Source organism: Uranotaenia lowii, chromosome 3 (genome assembly GCF_029784155.1).
Source record: "Uranotaenia lowii strain MFRU-FL chromosome 3, ASM2978415v1, whole genome shotgun sequence".
Taxonomy (NCBI): domain Eukaryota; kingdom Metazoa; phylum Arthropoda; class Insecta; order Diptera; family Culicidae; genus Uranotaenia; species Uranotaenia lowii.
In genome coordinates this window covers 275983549-276001494 of record NC_073693.1, presented here as the reverse complement: position 1 = coordinate 276001494, position 17946 = coordinate 275983549, and the positions used below count along the sequence as shown (strand labels likewise).

The 17946-nt window shown below is 34.3% G+C and overlaps 1 protein-coding gene across 1 annotated transcript; it reads right to left on the bottom strand.

The window, feature by feature from the left end:
- Positions 1–27: 27 nt before the first annotated feature.
- Positions 28–14028, bottom strand: LOC129756442 (CLIP domain-containing serine protease B4-like). The gene is made up of 5 exons (XM_055753318.1): positions 13827–14028; positions 13570–13736; positions 800–1044; positions 448–734; positions 28–379 (listed from the first exon to the last, which is right to left on the bottom strand). Exons 1-5 carry the CDS (start codon positions 13906–13908, stop codon positions 78–80), a joined length of 1083 nt encoding a protein of 360 aa, XP_055609293.1. The 5' UTR covers positions 13909–14028; the 3' UTR covers positions 28–77.
- Positions 14029–17946: the final 3918 nt, after the last annotated feature.

The following is a 17946-nucleotide window of genomic DNA, read 5'->3' as shown; positions in this document are numbered from 1 at the left end:
GCTTTTTTTATTTTTATTTTTTCTTTTATCAACGATTTATCGACAGATAAGTTCCCGACCTCTCAAACCCTCTCACTCTACTCCATATTTTTCTTGATCCAGTCGATATACTTCGGCACGTTGGTATAAACACCGGGCACTCCAGCAATACCACACTTACTCGGCCCGAAACTGACCACCCCATAGAGGAAAAAATTGTACCCATCCCGCAACATCAGCGGTCCACCGGAATCTCCGGAACAGGTATCCTTCCCGTGATCTCCACCGGCACAGATCTGCGTATCTCGGATGCTAATACGCTGCTGTTGATACACCGACGTACAGCTGTATTGGTCCGTTACCTCCAGATCGATCTTTAGCTTCACTCTGCTGCCAGTTCCTGTAAATATTTGACGTTAGCTCAACAGTACTAAAGGAGACATTTTTTATTTTAAAATTCAAACAAACCATGCTCGGTTTTCCCCCAACCGGCCGCCGTAAGTCTGGATCCCTCAATATTTCGGGTCCTGGCAGTACTCGTCAAAGGCAAACAAATCGGATGAATGTAGTCCCCGAAAGGAATGTTCCGATCCATCCGAACTAGCGCTATATCGTTTACGTTGTCCTTGGTTCGATAGCCTTCATGGACTTTAACCTTGTCAACGCCAACGTCCAGGGGTGCATCGGCACAAGCATCGTTAATACAATCCGGACCCTGGTTCGAGGTGTCGTATTCCCCCAACCGTACTCCGATGCTGAAATCAGATAGAAATTAAAGTCACTAACCTTCAAATCCGATAAATTTTGCTCCACTACTCACATATCCCACTTCCCATGTTGCACGCAATGGGCTGCCGTCAGGACGTAGCGCACATTGATGAGAGAGCCGCCACAGTGGAACCCGGTGACCCCATTCGGTTTACGGTATTTTAGTAGTGCCAACCACGGGAACTCATCCAGATCCGTCTGTTGACCGCCGACGATGCGATCGCCCAAATCGAGGCCGCATTCGTTCGTTGCCGGCAGTTCGTTACTTTGTTCGATCACCGGATTAGCACAGCAGACCTGTGGGCGGTAAGGGAATAAATTAGGTTAGGATTGGTTAAGAGTTGTTTGGTGGAACAAAATGTTTTAAGCAGGCCAACGATAACGATTCTTGAGTTCTGCTATGTTTATAACCCAGTGATCAAGGTTTACTTATGCTATGAAGTCGATGGCACAATGATCGTTGAACATCTTTTCTTGGAACATAGCCTGATGCAGAGGCCATCAAGAAGTATCCATTGGAACGGTCCAAATTCGATTCAGAAGTATGGGGACGAAAGCACCTTCGTAGTCAAAAAAAATAGGCAGAAACCGGGTCCGGTGAACAAAAGTTTGGACCGGGAAGTCATGCAGGCTTACGCCAGTAAGAAAACTGCCTCAGTTCAGAATTCGGCCCAAATATTTGGATCCCCTCGCATCCCCTCCTTTCGTAGGGTTGCCATTCGTCCCTCAAAAGCAGGACATGTCCCGCTTTTTTGTTGAATGTCCCGCTGTCCCGCTTTTTCATCAAAATGTCCCGCTTTTTTTCTTGGAAAACTTTTACAAAAACCACTGACTTATTTATACTGGAAAAAATAAAACTTTGATCCCAAATCCAAATTCATTGATTCAACACATCTTTGAAATACGTCTTTTTACTCAAAACAAGCAGCATATTTAATAGTTTAAATGAGGCATTACTGAATAACTTCAAAGTTACAGTAAAATTCTGATTCAGTTAAGCGTTCTTGAAGTACCAAAGTTTCCAAATTTAAAAAAAAAAATTGAAATAGATTTTTTAATAGCACTTACGTTTTTATCACGCGGTATCAAATTCGTTATTTACGCAGGATATTAAATAATTTCTTTCAAATAACGTGTTTATTTGCGTGAACCGGGGAAACCGTGCTTATGCAAAAAAATATATAAATAGAAACAAATTTGTAGTAATTTTGGCTTTCTTCGGTCTAGGGATTCTATCAAACAATTATGCTTTTTAAAGCCCGACGTTTAGACCGTTTTTGGTGGTCTTTCTCAAGGGAATTATCTGTCAATTACAACGGACTGATAATTCCGTTGAGAGAGGCCACTAAACATGGTCGAAACGTCGGGCATTTCAAAAGCATAGTTGTTTGATAGAATCCCTAGACCGAAAATACCTAAATTGACTACAAAAATATCAATCACGATCGAATACATAAATTTGAATAGAAATTATTAAAAAAAACTGAGCATGTCCCGCTTTTTTGCGACTATGTCCCGTTTTTTTTCGTGAAATGTCCCGTTTTTTTTAAGTATCTGGCATGCCTAGTCTATCGTGAAAAGCTAATATTGGGTCTTGAAACATAAACATAAGAAGCGGAAGAAACCGAATCGGATTCAAATACAAGCTGCTCCTGTCATGATCAACTGCTGTGGGGAAAATCGGTGTGCGTTACCATCAACAACGAAGCCTATAGCAAGAATGGATTACAAAACACTTCCGGGTGAACAATATTGCACTGTTCGGGATGGCAAAAGTGTTGAAGAGACAGAGATATGAATTTTTACAGAAAAATGTGGTGAAAATTTAATTATATGTCAAGCCATACCTGAGTGTTGCATGCATTCCGAGCCGTTCTCGCTAAATTTGAAATATTCAGAGCCCGGCTACCTTTTACTCAGACGTCGCCACATGTATGAAGCAGCTGACGGCTGATCTTAATGAACTCAGAAATCAGCGGAAAGATTACTCAGACGGCAGGAAATTCGCCACTCAGAGAACTCGAGTGCTTGAAGGCGACAACTGAGTAAATGTTGAACAGTTTGTGCGAGGCGGTTGAACTTGGTTGGTTTTGTGCAGCCAAAACTTGAAATTTTACATGGTGAATATATTGATTTTAAAGGTAATTTCAAGATTTTGATACGGTTTTATTTATATTACAGAATTCTGCGACGAAGTACGGCATAATGGGTCCCGTACGGCATAATGGGTCCCGGCCCGGGAGACGAAACCCGACGGGCAAAAAAAATTCAAAAAGTTTGCGGATTTTTTTTTTAAATAAAGGTGTATGAACAATATTTTGACTTTTATTATTCATCAATCAACAAATCCATCATTTGTCTGAATAATAATATAGGTTTTAGTTATTCTAGCATGAAAAAAGCGGCCAAAAACCGCTTCAGAATTATTCGCGCATTCTGAGTAACCATGACTCAGTTGTCGCGAAAAGGGCTTTTAGTCAGTTCTGAGTAAAGGCCGTTTAGTCAGAACTGAGTAGGTGCGGTTTTGGCGACAACTGAGTAACCGCCACTCTGAACTGAGTAGCTGAAAGTTAGCGAGTTCGTTAATACTAAAACAATGACTACAGCTCTTTACGTCCGAGAGTGCACGGAGAAAAAAATATAGATGTATCAGTTATTTTACGAGTCTACATGAACATAAATATGGTTGTTTGGTTCTGACCCGAAAAAACGATCAAAACAACAATCAGATGATACTTTGCCACGAAAGGATAAATGGTTGATTTAGCGATCGCATCGATGCTAAGAATCCAACAGGAATTTTCATTCAATCATTCGTATGGCTGTTTCTACTGTACATGCTGCTCCCCGTGAACGTGGGAAATCGTTGATTCAAAATATTAATAAAATTAAATTGAACAGATAAAATGCATTGTTTTTCTTTTTAAAATGAAACAATTTTATTTTATTTTTCATTTTAATCAATGGCATGAATTTTAATTTAATTGTTTTTTGCTTCTGCTGGGGGAGCTGCAGCCATGGCCTCGAAACAAAATGCTGTTATTGTTTTTTTCGGTGGAAGCTAAACTGCCAGCGCCCTGGAATAAATAAAAGCTGTTATGAAAATATGATAGTGATAAATAAAGAATACTATGTAACTTACGTGATATGATCTTATTCATCGCTGTTTATTATTTCACCTTCCGGATAGGCTCTCGAGGGTCAAAATGCACCCACACATCTCTATCTGAAAACATTTAAAAAATTGAAAACAAAATCAACTGAAAAAAATAAATCATATTTACCTTTCCGCTTCGTGTTGGTTGATTTCTTCCACGAGAAATAACTACTGGCTTTTTTTCCTCTAAGTCGGACAATTTACTTTACAAACCCAAGCTCAGTCAAGCATCAGTGATATTAAAAAAATAACTATCAGATATTATAATGTAGAGTAGGAAAATATAGCCAAATCTACTAGCTGTTGAATTATTTTAGCGATATGCGGTTGAGAAATCCTCTACAGGGAAATCAACTTTACATAAACGCTAGTTTGTTTGTAGTTATCGATGTTGATTAAGTAATACTATGGGTTCAACCAAAAATATGTGATATAGATGAGCCAACCATACGAATTTTGATAACAACCTATGGAGTTTTTTATCCGTGTGTCTTAACCATATTGAATCTAATTTCAAATCGTATCCAAGGATAGAAAAAAAATATGTTGATTTTTAAACTGTTTCCTGTTTCAAGTCGTAGATGTCAGCACAATTTTGCTGTTAAACGGAATAGAGATCCATTTTCTGATACTCGGAAGTATTCAAGGTGTGCTTGATGATTTTTGTTAAGAAATTATTACTTGATGTGAAAGCTAGGTAATTCAAAAATCATTAAATCAAGTATGTAAGTAGAATTGCATCACTGCTAACATAAAACTTAATTTCTTGGACCTGTAATCGACAATCTGAAGTTTTTTCAGATTAAACTTGCTGGATCAAATGCCATGCATTCGATATGATATGAAATTGAATCGAAAATGGAGATGAACAGGCGGTGGTATATCCTTGTGCCGGTGAGTTTTTTTTCTATTCCAGAAACGCTTTCTTCAACGTGAAATTCAACCAGACTGTGTTGGAAAACTATGTAGAAATGCTTGAGATGGGCCTAAATAAACCCGGCAAATAGACATTGAGCCTTTATTAGGTGCAAGTTTGATTTTTTTATTTTCATAGTTTACCCAGAACGTGTGTTCCGTCATTTCACGTCATGTTCATGAAGAGCAGTTTGTCAAGTTAGCTGTTAACTTATGGTTGAGCTATCATAAGGTTGCCAGAATTTTTTCAACACGTATCCGGGCATTTTTTTTTTCAAAAACCTGGCAAAATCCGGGCACTTAATTCCTAAATCGAGACCGAAATTCCGGGCAAATTTTGTCAAAACCCAGAAATTATTCAACAAAAATCAAGATAAAATTATTGAAAAAATAATTTTTTTATCAACGTTCAAAAACAAATTTAAAATCGTATTTTAATCTTCGAATAATTATTTTGGTAGCCTAATAAAAATAATTTACAAAAATTTTTTTTTGTATTGTTTTATTTGGCAAATAAAGTGAAAAAATCCGGGCAAAATTCGGGCATTTTCAAATTTTGTATCAAATATCCGGGCAAACCCAGATAAAACCGGGCAATCTGGCAAATTAAGCTATCAGTTTAACAATTTTAAATAAATTGTACGAGAAAATGTTGATGATTGACAATCAATCATATTTTAACAAGCAAAACACATAGTGGTACAATTTTTGTTTCGCTCACTCTGTGCTGGAATACATCTAAAGCAAAAAAAAAAGTTTCTATTGATACTTTAAAGTTTCAAAAAAAGTTTAATAACCTTCTATTCATCTTTCAGCGACCTTTTAATACAGTTTCCAAGAAATCGTAAAATAAGCCAAAAATCTCTCTTTATCTCAATTGCACCCTTGACATTAGTTCATATAACCTTCTCTTGCATTAACTACGTTCAGTCAGTACATGGTGCCGCCATGATTCAAAGCTCCGGATCTCAAACTGGACAAATTGCAGTTTGCCGAGATTTGTACAATTTGTGCTCGATTGTTTTTTCCTACATTTCCTTAATATATCGCTTCGGAATGGTCACGCAAGTAATCATATCATATTAGTAATTATTGAGAAAAGAAACTGGCCCGGTTTGTAGATCGAACCCCGACCTTCGTGGTGACAATCGAACACGCTACGCTACCACAAACCCACTTCTAGATGTTGTTCGAACTGAAACTAAAACTTTAAGTGGTGATATGATTTTGTAGCATTCCTGCAGGGACATCACCTCAACCAGTCAGCCAGCCTGCCAAGTAGAAAGCACCTCAATGCAATTATTGTGACTTCGTGAATCCCGTTTTGAGTTCTTTTGTGTACTTTTTGTGACTTGAGTCTCTTAACGAGCGCAACTTGGAATTTTTTCGAGGCCTCAATGCCGAAACATAAACGAGCTCATGATAGTGTGTATGTGTTAGTGTTTTCTTCTCCTCCTTACACCAGTATTTTTTTTTGTTTTGTTTATGTTTGCCCAGTTTTGCTCATAATGCTGTCGAAATAAGAATCGTTATACAGTTATACAAACTGCAGAAAAATCTCGGCAAAAAGTATACAGTACAACATTTAAAAAGTGAAAAAAAGTGTCGGCTTTCACTGTTTACAATATCCTAAAATCCCCAACAACTACTCGCATGCAATATTGTGGCAGACCAGCGAAAATTATGGACGCAAAAGGACTTCTTTCTCGTTCAATTGTTCTCACCAGTACATTGGCAAGACATTGACAAAAGTTGGAAATAAGTGCCAAAAGAACGCAAGAGCCCCAGAATACACTGGGATCAGATTTCGACTCATAAATCCAAATTCCGCTGGATAATAAAGAATTATTCCGGAATATGTTATATTTTGGACGACGAAACTTACTTCTGATTTGTACCCAAGAACCCCAACCCGATAAATCTGCTTCAGTGTCGCCCGATCGAAGATTTTCTCGGAGGTTTGAGCTCATTGGTGTTCAAAAATAATTGGAGAGCCCAGAACTGCAAACAATTGCTTGGTAGAATCAAGAAATGAATTCACAAAGTTCACATGAAGGCCGTACATCACTCCTGTTACGACATAAAACGGAAGCTTCGGCGAAAACTTTTTTTCCAACAATGGACAATCCCAGATTACCAGAAATCGTAAAGTAGTGTTCATTGTAGATTGTATAAGCATCCAGTTTAGATTGGAATTGTATAAATATCATGTTGTAGCTAAACCAAGTTATATTTTATCGATTATGGTTCGTATAGTTCATTATACACGATAACATTTTGTTAAACGTATAGAAAGATCAATAAAGTTGTTTTGAATCGCAGTAGAATTGTGTAAAGCTTAATATTAAATCCTACTGTACAATTAAGCAATATCTCATGCTTGCGATCTATGATGACATATTATTTCCATGAAAAGTCGCACAGAAATTGTAAGAATATCATATAATGGAATTTAAACAATCAGCAGATTGTCGAATTGTTTAACAGTACAGTAAATAACTAGCTAAGATCGGACAGCATTGAATAAAATTGATTGTAATAAAATCGTCTATGAGATAGGTTAAAGTTGTATATCAAAAAACGGCATCTATAAATAGATTTGGAGTCCGAAATGATGCATTCAGTTGTATTTTATACGATCAAACGGCACTCTCAACTGTACATGAACAAATTTGCTTGTTTGTATCAACATGAAATGGCGCCGAGGAAGTATCGAAGGACAGGGATCGGAACGTTGTGAGTTCGAGACTGATGGAAGGTATAGATGAAGTTGTGTATGGTTCAATTTTTTTTGCAGTAGATAAATATTAAATTGTATTGTATTTATGTTCACGGCGATTCATAGTAAAATCGTAATAAGGGAAAAATATAATTGCTTTGGGATACAGTTACGATAAATTGTATTAAATGGTGAAGCAAGTTGTACAAACCTCAGGCTACCTGCAAATGGCAATTGCAATCAAATTGTAAGACAAACATTAGAAAGTTGTAAGTTGTACAATCATAAAATTTTGTGCAAAGCAAAATTGCTATCAAATTGTTTAAAAAGCAATACAAAGTTTTATTATTTCAAGGTGAGCAAAATTTGGTCCGTATATTGCCTCCACTTTGGTACGTACAGGCTCATATAGAATATTCTATACAACTTTTCCAGATTGTACAAAAGTGTTTATATCTCAGAAACAACTGAAATATACAGACCAAAATGTTCACTGGGATGTACCTTCAATTCCAATGAATAAACTCTTCTTCAAGTTAAATACTTTCGATTTTTCCTCACAGTTTAAAAGAAAAATTCCAAAATTTTAGTTGCCATTCGTTACAACGTACATCTAAATCACTTCAACTTTCAAGTTCATTTATGAGTACATATGGTTCACTCAAAGGGATTGAGCAGTTGTTTCTCTTTATCAGCCAATGTTTAACTTTTATAGCCTTCATTTAAATAAATATATCTATGTCTTTTGGTTGCTTAGAATAGGGTAGATGTGGAAATTTGTACAAAGCTATTTATTGGGATTTTTGAGTATTCGATTTCAGATAATCATGCAACGAAAAAGGGTCATTCTTACGAACCACCTTCCCTTTTTGCGACATTTTTGTCAAAATGAAACGGGTGAATACACGAATTGAAGAACGTTGAGGAATCGTTTCGTCGCTTTTAAGGGTGGGTTTTCAACTATGTAATAAAAATAAAACATGGATCTTCTTAAATCTGGACGCACTGTTTATTATACCATAGCGCTCCTAGTTGAAGTTTTTTTTCGGTGTAAGGAATATCGATAAACATTTTTTTTTATCACAATTTATAATATCCTATTATTTCTTAACCCTCTACTGCATACAAGGCCATGTATGAACTCGACATTTTTAACATTGTTTAGCTGAAATCAGTACAGATTTTATAAAATTACAATTCTTCAAAATTCAATTTGCATTTATTAAACTTTAAAAATAAAATGTTTTCTTTCTTATTTCTTGAACTGTTTAAACAATTTGAAATACTGGAAAAAGAACTTTGTTTTTTATTTAAATATGCATAGTAAGAAGAAGCAAACGGAGTATTCTGCTCAAAAACTAAAACTAAAACCTCTAAAGCAAATCCCAAATTTAAAATTTTACAACAATTTTTCAAAATTTTCCCCCTTGCTTATAAAAAAAAGTTCTGAAAATAAAATTTTCAATTAGATTGAACTTATATCATAGGTTCTGTTTTCATAACACGAAAACGAAAATTGTATTTCTGTTATCATATTTTGGACCTTTTTTGAAGGCTTTATTTACCGAAGGATTTACGATGCGTTTCCACCCGCCTATTTCGGATCTGTATCCAGTTTAGGATCCTTCTTTCGAATCTTAATAAGGAATTAGAAATTAAAAACTGTTTTGAAATCCTGGTTCAAATTTGTTATCAATTCATTCCAAATATTTTTCATGTTATTCGAAAATCATATGCATTTACAATATTTGGGCAATAACTTTTCGAATATAAAAAAGGGACAATGTAGAGATGATTCAAAATTGAAGTTCTTGAACTGAATTTTAATGCTAAATTCAAATTTAACAAAGCTTTAAAATGACGTTTCGAAATCAAGAACTCCGAATCGGATTCATCGTTCGGGATTCATATTTTATTACAGGTTGAAAATTTGAATTAAAAAAGAATTGTTTATAATTAATTCAAATGGACACCCTGAACTATAGAATTTAAAGTAAAGATTCAAATCTGAAAAACATTCTGGCTCATTTCCCAAATTCTGATCTGATAAGGATCCGGAATTTGGATTTTTTTTGCATATTTCAGTTATTGCATTGATTTTCGGAAACAGATTTGAAATTGAAATTTAAAATTCAGGCTTAGAACAAAAATTAAAAATGCAAATTATAGATTCAGATTTACATGAAGCTGGTGAATGCATTTAACAATCAAGGTAAAAATATCGAATAACTATTTCGTTGAGGATTTAAAGAGATAGAAAACTCATTAATTTGCGTATTAATCTATATATATATAAAAAGCATTTTCTGTGGGTTTGTTTGTTTGTTTGTTTGTTTGTTTGTTTGTTTGTCCTCTATAGGCTGAGCCATCTTAAGAGCTAGAGAGCTGAAATTTGGCATGGATACTCATTAGGACCAGGAGTGATGAAAAATGTTTTCAGATTTTAGGATGACCCCTTTTGAAGAAGGTCGTCCATACAAGACAAATATTGTTTTCGCGATATTGACGTTATTTTTCGTCGGATTGTGACAAAAATTTGCACATAGGGGTTTTGAGAGATGAGGAATTGATTCCAGGTATTGAATTTTGTGTCAGGGTCGGCAAAAGGGATCGTCCATATGAACTGTTCAGTGTTTTTACTATATTGACGTTATTATGCATTGGATTCAGATAAAAATTTGCACATGAGTGTTTTGAGGGACGAGCAGTCGATTCCAGGTATTGAATTTAGGGTCAGGGGTCGGTCAAAGGGGTCGTCTTTATCAACTTTTTATTGTTTTTACAATATTGGCGTTACAATGCATTTGACTGAGATGAAAATTTGCAGACGGGGATTTTACGGAACGGACAACCGATTCCAGTTATCAAATTTTGTAGAAGGGGTTGGCAAAAGGGGTCGTCCATATCAACTGTTCATTGTTTTTGCAATATTGGAGTTATTATAAATATGTTTTTGATGCTAATTTGCATAAGAGTATTTTGAGGAACGATCATCCGATTTAAATTCAGGGTCAAAGGTCGGCCATATTAACACTGTTTTTGCGATATTAATGCTTAAATACATTGGATTAAGATGAAAACTTGGTACGTGGGAGTTTTAAAGAACAAGTAATTGATTTCAGGAGTCGAATTTTAATTCAAAGGTCTGCGAAAGGGGTCATCCATATAAACTGTTCAATGTTCTTGCGGTATTGACATTATTATGCATTGGATATAGATGAAAATTTCAACATAGAAGTTATGAGGGACGCTCAATTGTTTCAGATTTCAAATCTCGAATCAGTTCATATTTATCTGTGTTTGCTATATTGGGGGTTTATTCTGCGAGTCGAGTGACGTGACTCACAAAATTTCACTTCTTTATCCTGACACTAGGAAATGTTTCAGAAAAGAAACGTTAGTATGAATGAGCTCCAAAAATTTATCACAGGACATTTGAGCGGAAACTTCTAGCCTAGAGTGATTTCTGGAGTCGGCACAACGATGTGAAATTTTACACATCACGCCACGTGACTCTCAGAATAAGCCCCATTGTCTTGATTATACATCGGATTATAATGAAAATTTGCACATGGGAGTTTTACAGTACATGTAATTGATTTCACGTGTCAAATTTTGACAAGGAATCAGTAAAAGAATTCGTCTTAATATTTTTTTTTTGCAATAATTACGTTGTTAGGCATCATATAGAGGCAAAAATTTAAACACGAGAGTTTTGTAGGACGAGGAATCGATTACAGATAACAAACTTTCTATTAGACGACAGAAAATGGGGTCGTCCACATTTACTGTTTAATGTTTTGCAATATTTGTTTTATTATGCATGAGATCCAGACAAAAATTCATTCACGGGTGTTTTACAAAACGGACAATTGATGTATGAGTTAATTTTTTCAATCAGACGTCAGAAAAGAGGTCGTTAATATTACTTTTAAAATATGTTAGACATAATTTCGTTGATATGCATCCGAAAAAGACAAAAATTCGTACACGGGTGTTCTTTTCGACGATCAATCAATTTCTTATTTTAAATTTCCGTTTAGTAGACAAGCAAATAGGTCGTTTGCAAAATCTGGTTTGTATTTTAAGCAATTTTTTTTTGTGAAAATGCGTCCCAATTACCAACTAAATACAAAATCATCAGCTTTAAAGTTAAAAGCGAAACGAAGTTCGTACGGGATCAGCTAGTTTAGTATAAAAATTAGTTGGTTAGTTGAAATAACAAATATCTATAGGAATAAGGTTGATTTTTCATTTTCTGATGATTCGCAACAAGAAATGATTTTCATCAGATAGTTCGATCGTTGAAAAAAATATGCAAATTTGTTTTGACTCAGTAAATAATATATACCTACCATCTTTGAATTCCAATTCGGAACTCCAGTTGCAGCTCTAATTTCCAAGTTGTTGGTTCTGAAATATAATGATTTATTTTCATCGGAGATTGAATTCTTTGAATTTGCTCAAGTGTTGAGAATATGTAGCTTATTTGACTTGCAAATCTTATTTTTTTTTTCAAGAAAGTGAACGCTTCCTCAAACAACTATTTCTATGCTCCAATCAAATAACCTTAATCTAAAAACAAGACTGTTGAGCAAATCCAAAACCTTTAACCTTCAATCAAAGTAAATTTCATATTGTGTTATTTAAAACAATAATGAAGCCTTGAAGCTCACCGATACATGCGTTTATCTAAAAATGTATGATCAATGACTACCGAAATTAATTTGTTTTAAGTTTGTTTTATTCAAAGATTATTTGAACAAAAATTCTTTAGAAAAAATCAGTTAATAAAACTTCCGCTATGAGTGGATTCTCATGTTCCACTTAGCGCAACAATAAATTCATGACCAGGAGTGCGTCACCTATCATTTAATGGATTAAAGTCCAGAAACAAGATATAAAAATATTTTGAAGTTAAAAAAGCTCTTTACACATTTATGTCCTTAATTTTTACATAAATATCAAGCGGCCCATCACTCCCCCAAACAAAATTGATCATAAGAGCCCTCTGGCAATGAACAGTTTTAGTTTTCAGCAAATACAAAAGAAAACAAAAATGCGAGCAAAATTTAATAATGCTGAGAACCTTTTTTTAACTTATGGCGTCGTAGAAATTTAATTCTGAAATAATAAGCCAGAAATTATAAAATTTCACATCTGAAATCTAAAATAGTAAATACGAAATCTGAAATCTGAAATCTGAAATCTGAAATCTGAAATCTGAAATCTGAAATCTGAAATCTGAAATCTGAAATCTGAAATCTGAAATCTGAAATCTGAAATCTGAAATCTGAAATCTGAAATCTGAAATCTGAAATCTGAAATCTGAAATCTGAAATCTGAAATCTGAAATCTGAAATCTGAAATCTGAAATCTGAAATCTGAAATCTGAAATCTGAAATCTGAAATCTGAAATCTGAAATCTGAAATCTGAAATCTGAAATCTGAAATCTGAAATCTGAAATCTGAAATCTGAAATCTGAAATCTGAAATCTGAAATCTGAAATCTGAAATCGGAAATCTGAAATCTGAAATCTGAAATCTGAAATCTGAAATCTGAAATCTGAAATCTGAAATCTGAAATTGGGCTTTATTTGAAATCCTTCTTCATGTTTTGATTCCAGCCTAATTATGTGCATTTACTTGTGTGTTAAACCCCATTAGCTACACGAAAACTCTTTCATGATTAACATTCTGCTGATTTTAAGAGCCTAAGTACTTGGAACCTTTGAAATCTTCTTTTCAAATTCCTTGATTGCGTCATGTTTTGAGGTGGGTCAAAAATGGTTTTGATTTTAAAACTACAGCTTAAAAGAAGGAAGTGTTAATTTTTACCGTCATATGCAAATTTCTTAATGAGTTAATTTTGGTGATAAATGGAAAGCATGCAGGTGTTTTTTGCTGAACGATTCAAAATAATGTTCGGTCCTCGCAACCGGTTTCACCTCGTCGGATTAAAAAACCCAACCGTCGATTTTTGGTTTTCCCCAATCTTGCGAGTAGTTGACAATTTGAATTAAAAACTTACCAGGTTTCGACCTTCTTTAGTTTGGCCACATCGGCTGGCCTGCAGGAAGTTACGTTCTTCACGGGACATTAGTCGCTTCTTCAGGATGGCCACCGTTTGGGGACACTCATCCAGATAAACGCAGCTTCCGTCTGCCTGGGTAGGCGTTGTGCATTTTGCATGTAGAGCTAAAATCGAGAAAAAAAATCCGACTCAATTACTATGATGCTCAATATTTTTGTCCACATTTTTTTTCTTCAATCAAAATTATAACAAACCTAGCGATAAACCTGGCTGAAAATAGGTCACGATGCCAATTGTGACTATCAACAACCTCACGAATGGACCCACCATTCCCATATTTCAGAACTTAAAAAAAATCACAGATAATAAACGGCGAAAACGCGACGGGAAGACAGAATTTTTGAGATTTACGTCCGAATGGTTTTGCTCTTGAATTCGTACTAGCCTGAGCGTGGATGCGTGCCCTGTTTGGTTGTTGCGCGCGTCGAGGAGTTAGTTTTTCCCTTTTTTTTAAACAGTTTGATGATGGAATTTCCAATAGAGCTAATTATGGCTTTATTGGATCAATGGATTGAATTATTAATACCGGTTTTTTTTTACTCCGGTGTGATCTAGTAGAGTCGTTAATATGTCATCTTTGATGTTGAATACATGTTATTAATAAATTTTCCCAGTAACCACCTGCCGGTTATTATTTAAACTGTCTCATTATTTAACCGATTCATTCAGATTTAGTGCAGCTTTGAATTTTGAAAAGGCTGAGGGGATGGTTTAAGCCATATGAAAATTATGTCAAATCTAAAATTATCGTTTTACAACATTGTTTTACACAGATTGATCAAAATATGTTTATTGCAAAACTTATTGCTCCAATCAAGCCGCTTGAGACTGAATACGAAAAAACTATATTTGAACCATATCAGTGCAACTTCACAACGTTTGTCAAACAATTTTTTGGTATATTGTATGTGTGTATATTTTACTGTTCATAGCGCACGTTGAAAAAAAAAATAACACTAAATTGAGAATTTAATTTGCTACCATTTGAAACCAAAAATATTTTTATTGAACGAGTAGTTGGGGATTTTTTTTTATTATCTGACAATTTGCGCCGGGGGTCTTCAGATTTTCCCCAAAATTGAAAATTTGGTTCATTTTCGCGACTTAAAAACTCATGTATTTTTTCAGATTTCTAACATTTTTATTTTTGAGTTAGCTTCGGTTAGATTTTTTCGTAAATAAAAAATAACCATTTTTCAAAGCTACATAACTCTGTTGTTTCTCAACGGGAATTATAAAATAGCACATCAAAATGCATTGAAATTTTATCAGCTTTCCAAATAGAATAGTTGAAAAAAAAATAAAATAATGACCTTCAACATGAAAAGTTGTAAATAAACTTTAAATGGCTTCTAAAAGTACCGTCTGCACCACCGAATATTTTGCAAAAAATACCATTGTATAGCTCGATTCATGATGCAACTTTCATCTGAAGACACCAAAGTGGGCCATTAACACCTTGAAGAGTTATGAAAGAAATAATGACTATAAATCTCTTTTTTTGCATCGAAAACAAACAATGGTGGAACAACTTCACTCACATATGGAGATAGCAAGCACTTCTAACAACATGGAAACAAAAGAACTTACCAAAGCAGGTAAAAAACACTACTTTTTCGTGCTTTGTAGAGTGTTTGCAGCAAAACTGACTTTAAGTTTTAACCAAAATTCTGAATATCGTATTGTTTATGTGATATAACTAATAATGGGAATGTTGCTTTTACAACCTGGTCATATACTATATAACTTATTAATTTTTCGATCAATGCCAATAGTAGAAGGTTCAGTTCTTGTGTTTGGGATCACAAAAATGTGATTAAAAAAAGCACTGGACACCAAAATCCTTTCCCATTGATCAAAAAAGTATGAGAAAGTGGCACAAATGTTGTAGAAATGATCAAAGAGCTCAGTATGGCCAGCCCAGGCTGTAAAATGATGAAAATATGATACTTTTACCGTATTCGTTTTCTACATTCGCCCAGTTTTGAGGTTTACCGTACTAGAACGAACATAATTCGTCGTCAGTGTTTTGCTACCTCGATCGCTCACAAACGAATCTTCAGTGTTCTACCGTCCATTTTAAATCAAATCTGGGGAACTACGGATGCAAAATTTAGCGCATAAACTTCTAAAAATGACAGTAAAATGTGCATAACTTGTTGTGACCTGGTGCAAAACTGGGTATAAAAGAATACGTTATTAGATTTTTGGATATAACATGAAGTCAGTTAAGCTGCAACAATCTACCGCCCCTTCTTTCATAACAGTCCCATATACAAAAATAAGCAAGCGAGACAATCAGCTTTTTCTGTTTTGGAATATATTTTTAAATTGTGACCACCACTTTCAGCATAAATGAAAATCGTTTCTAGGTTGTCATAATAAATCGTTAGACCTGAAATTTTCGAAATTGGGTTATTGATAAGGTCGAGAGCACCATTTTTATTCATTATGGGAGTGTTAATCGACCATATTTGAAACCTTTTTCGAATTTACTAGCATAACAGTCCCATACAAAATATATTTTTCTCGCCAAGCTACTTTCTAAGACTTAAATTTGATCATTTTTGAACTTCTAAATGCAATTGTCAGAAAAAGAAACATACTTTTGCAAAATAATATCATGAATTCCACATTGTAAGTTGAATCTTTTTACGATTTTTTTTATTGCATCCGATAGTTTTTCGCTCAGGAAGTCATTCCTAAGAAAGCCAGACCTGCCTTCAAAAACTAGTGTGCATCATTCGACATCAAGTGAGTTAAAAAAATGTTTAAATGATTCAAAGCAATAAACCAACGACTATTTCGCCGAAAGAAGCATTGAAAAGTAACCAAATCCGTGGTATTTCACATATGGGACTGTTATTCAGGTATATTTCATATAGGACAGCCACGAATTGATATTCTTTTTCGAAATTTCTAGAACAAAACCCCTTTTTTTAGTCTTTTATGTTGAAGCCTTATGTTGACCTAAAATGACGAAAATTCATATGGGACTGTTATGCGAGTAGGGGCAGTCTAAAAAGGACGAAAAAATAGTGTTTTTTACCAGCTTTAATAAGTTCTATTGTTTCCATGTTGTTAGAAGTGCTTGCTATCTCCATACGTGAGTGCAGTTGTTCCACCATTGTTTGTTTTCGATGCAAAAAAAGAGATTTATTGTCATTATTTCTTCATAACTCTTCAAGGTGTTAATGGCCCACTTCTTGTCTTGAGATGAAAGTTGCATCATGAATCGAGCTATACAATGGTATTTTTTGCAAAATATTCGGTGGTGCAGACGGTACTTTTAGAAGCCATTTAAAGTTTATTTACAACTTTTCATGTTGAAGGTCATTATTTTATTTTTTCAACTATTCTATTTGGAAAGCTGATAAAATTTCAATGCATTTTGATGTGCTATTTTATAATTTCCGTTGAGAAACAACAGAGTTATGTAGCTTTGAAAAATGGTTATTTTTTATTTACGAAAAAATCTAACCGAAGCTAACTCAAAAAATAAAAATGTTAGAAATCTGAAAAAATACATGTGTTTTTAAGTCGCAAAAATGAACCAAATTTTCAATTTTGGGAAGATCTGAAGACCCCCGGCGCAAACCCGTCAGATAATAAAAAAAAATCTCCAGTTATCAAAATAAAATCAAGCCTTTCAGAAAAGTATTTTTTTCTTTACAACCAACAAAACACCGTTTTTGATTTTATTAAATTTTTTTTTAAATTTTAAATTCATTTTAGAGCGATCGTGACGTCACAATGCGCCATTTTTTTAAAACAAGGTTCTGCAAAGCTTTATGACGTCACGAAATTTTATGATCAGCTACATGAAATAAATCAAAGTATAAGCTTAAAATAAATGCCTAATTTACTTAAAAATTCTTTGAAACTCAAAAAATAATGTGATTTTGTGATAAAAAAATCCAATCATTCCCAAAAAATTAAGTGCATAGAATCCCATATAAGCAGATAAGGTTTGCAACACTGAACACATCAACTTTGTTTGAAATTTATTTGTGCGATCACGTGAATATTATTTGAATAAAAACTAATATTCGGAAAAACTTATTCGTAAAAGCGTTGAAATGTGTTTTTGAATCATTTTAATATTGAATTGTGAGTTTTAGAAAAAATAAATGATAATTTCAAAAGCCTTCGATCCATTAAAAGTTATTTACATATTTGACGCTAGCACGCTAGCTCAAATCAGCCGACTTATGAAAATCTTATAATTTAGAAGCTTATTAATTCTAGACCTAGCACAAAGTCCAATACGAAATTTGGAGAATTTGGACCAATTTCTTTAGTCTTTATCGGCCA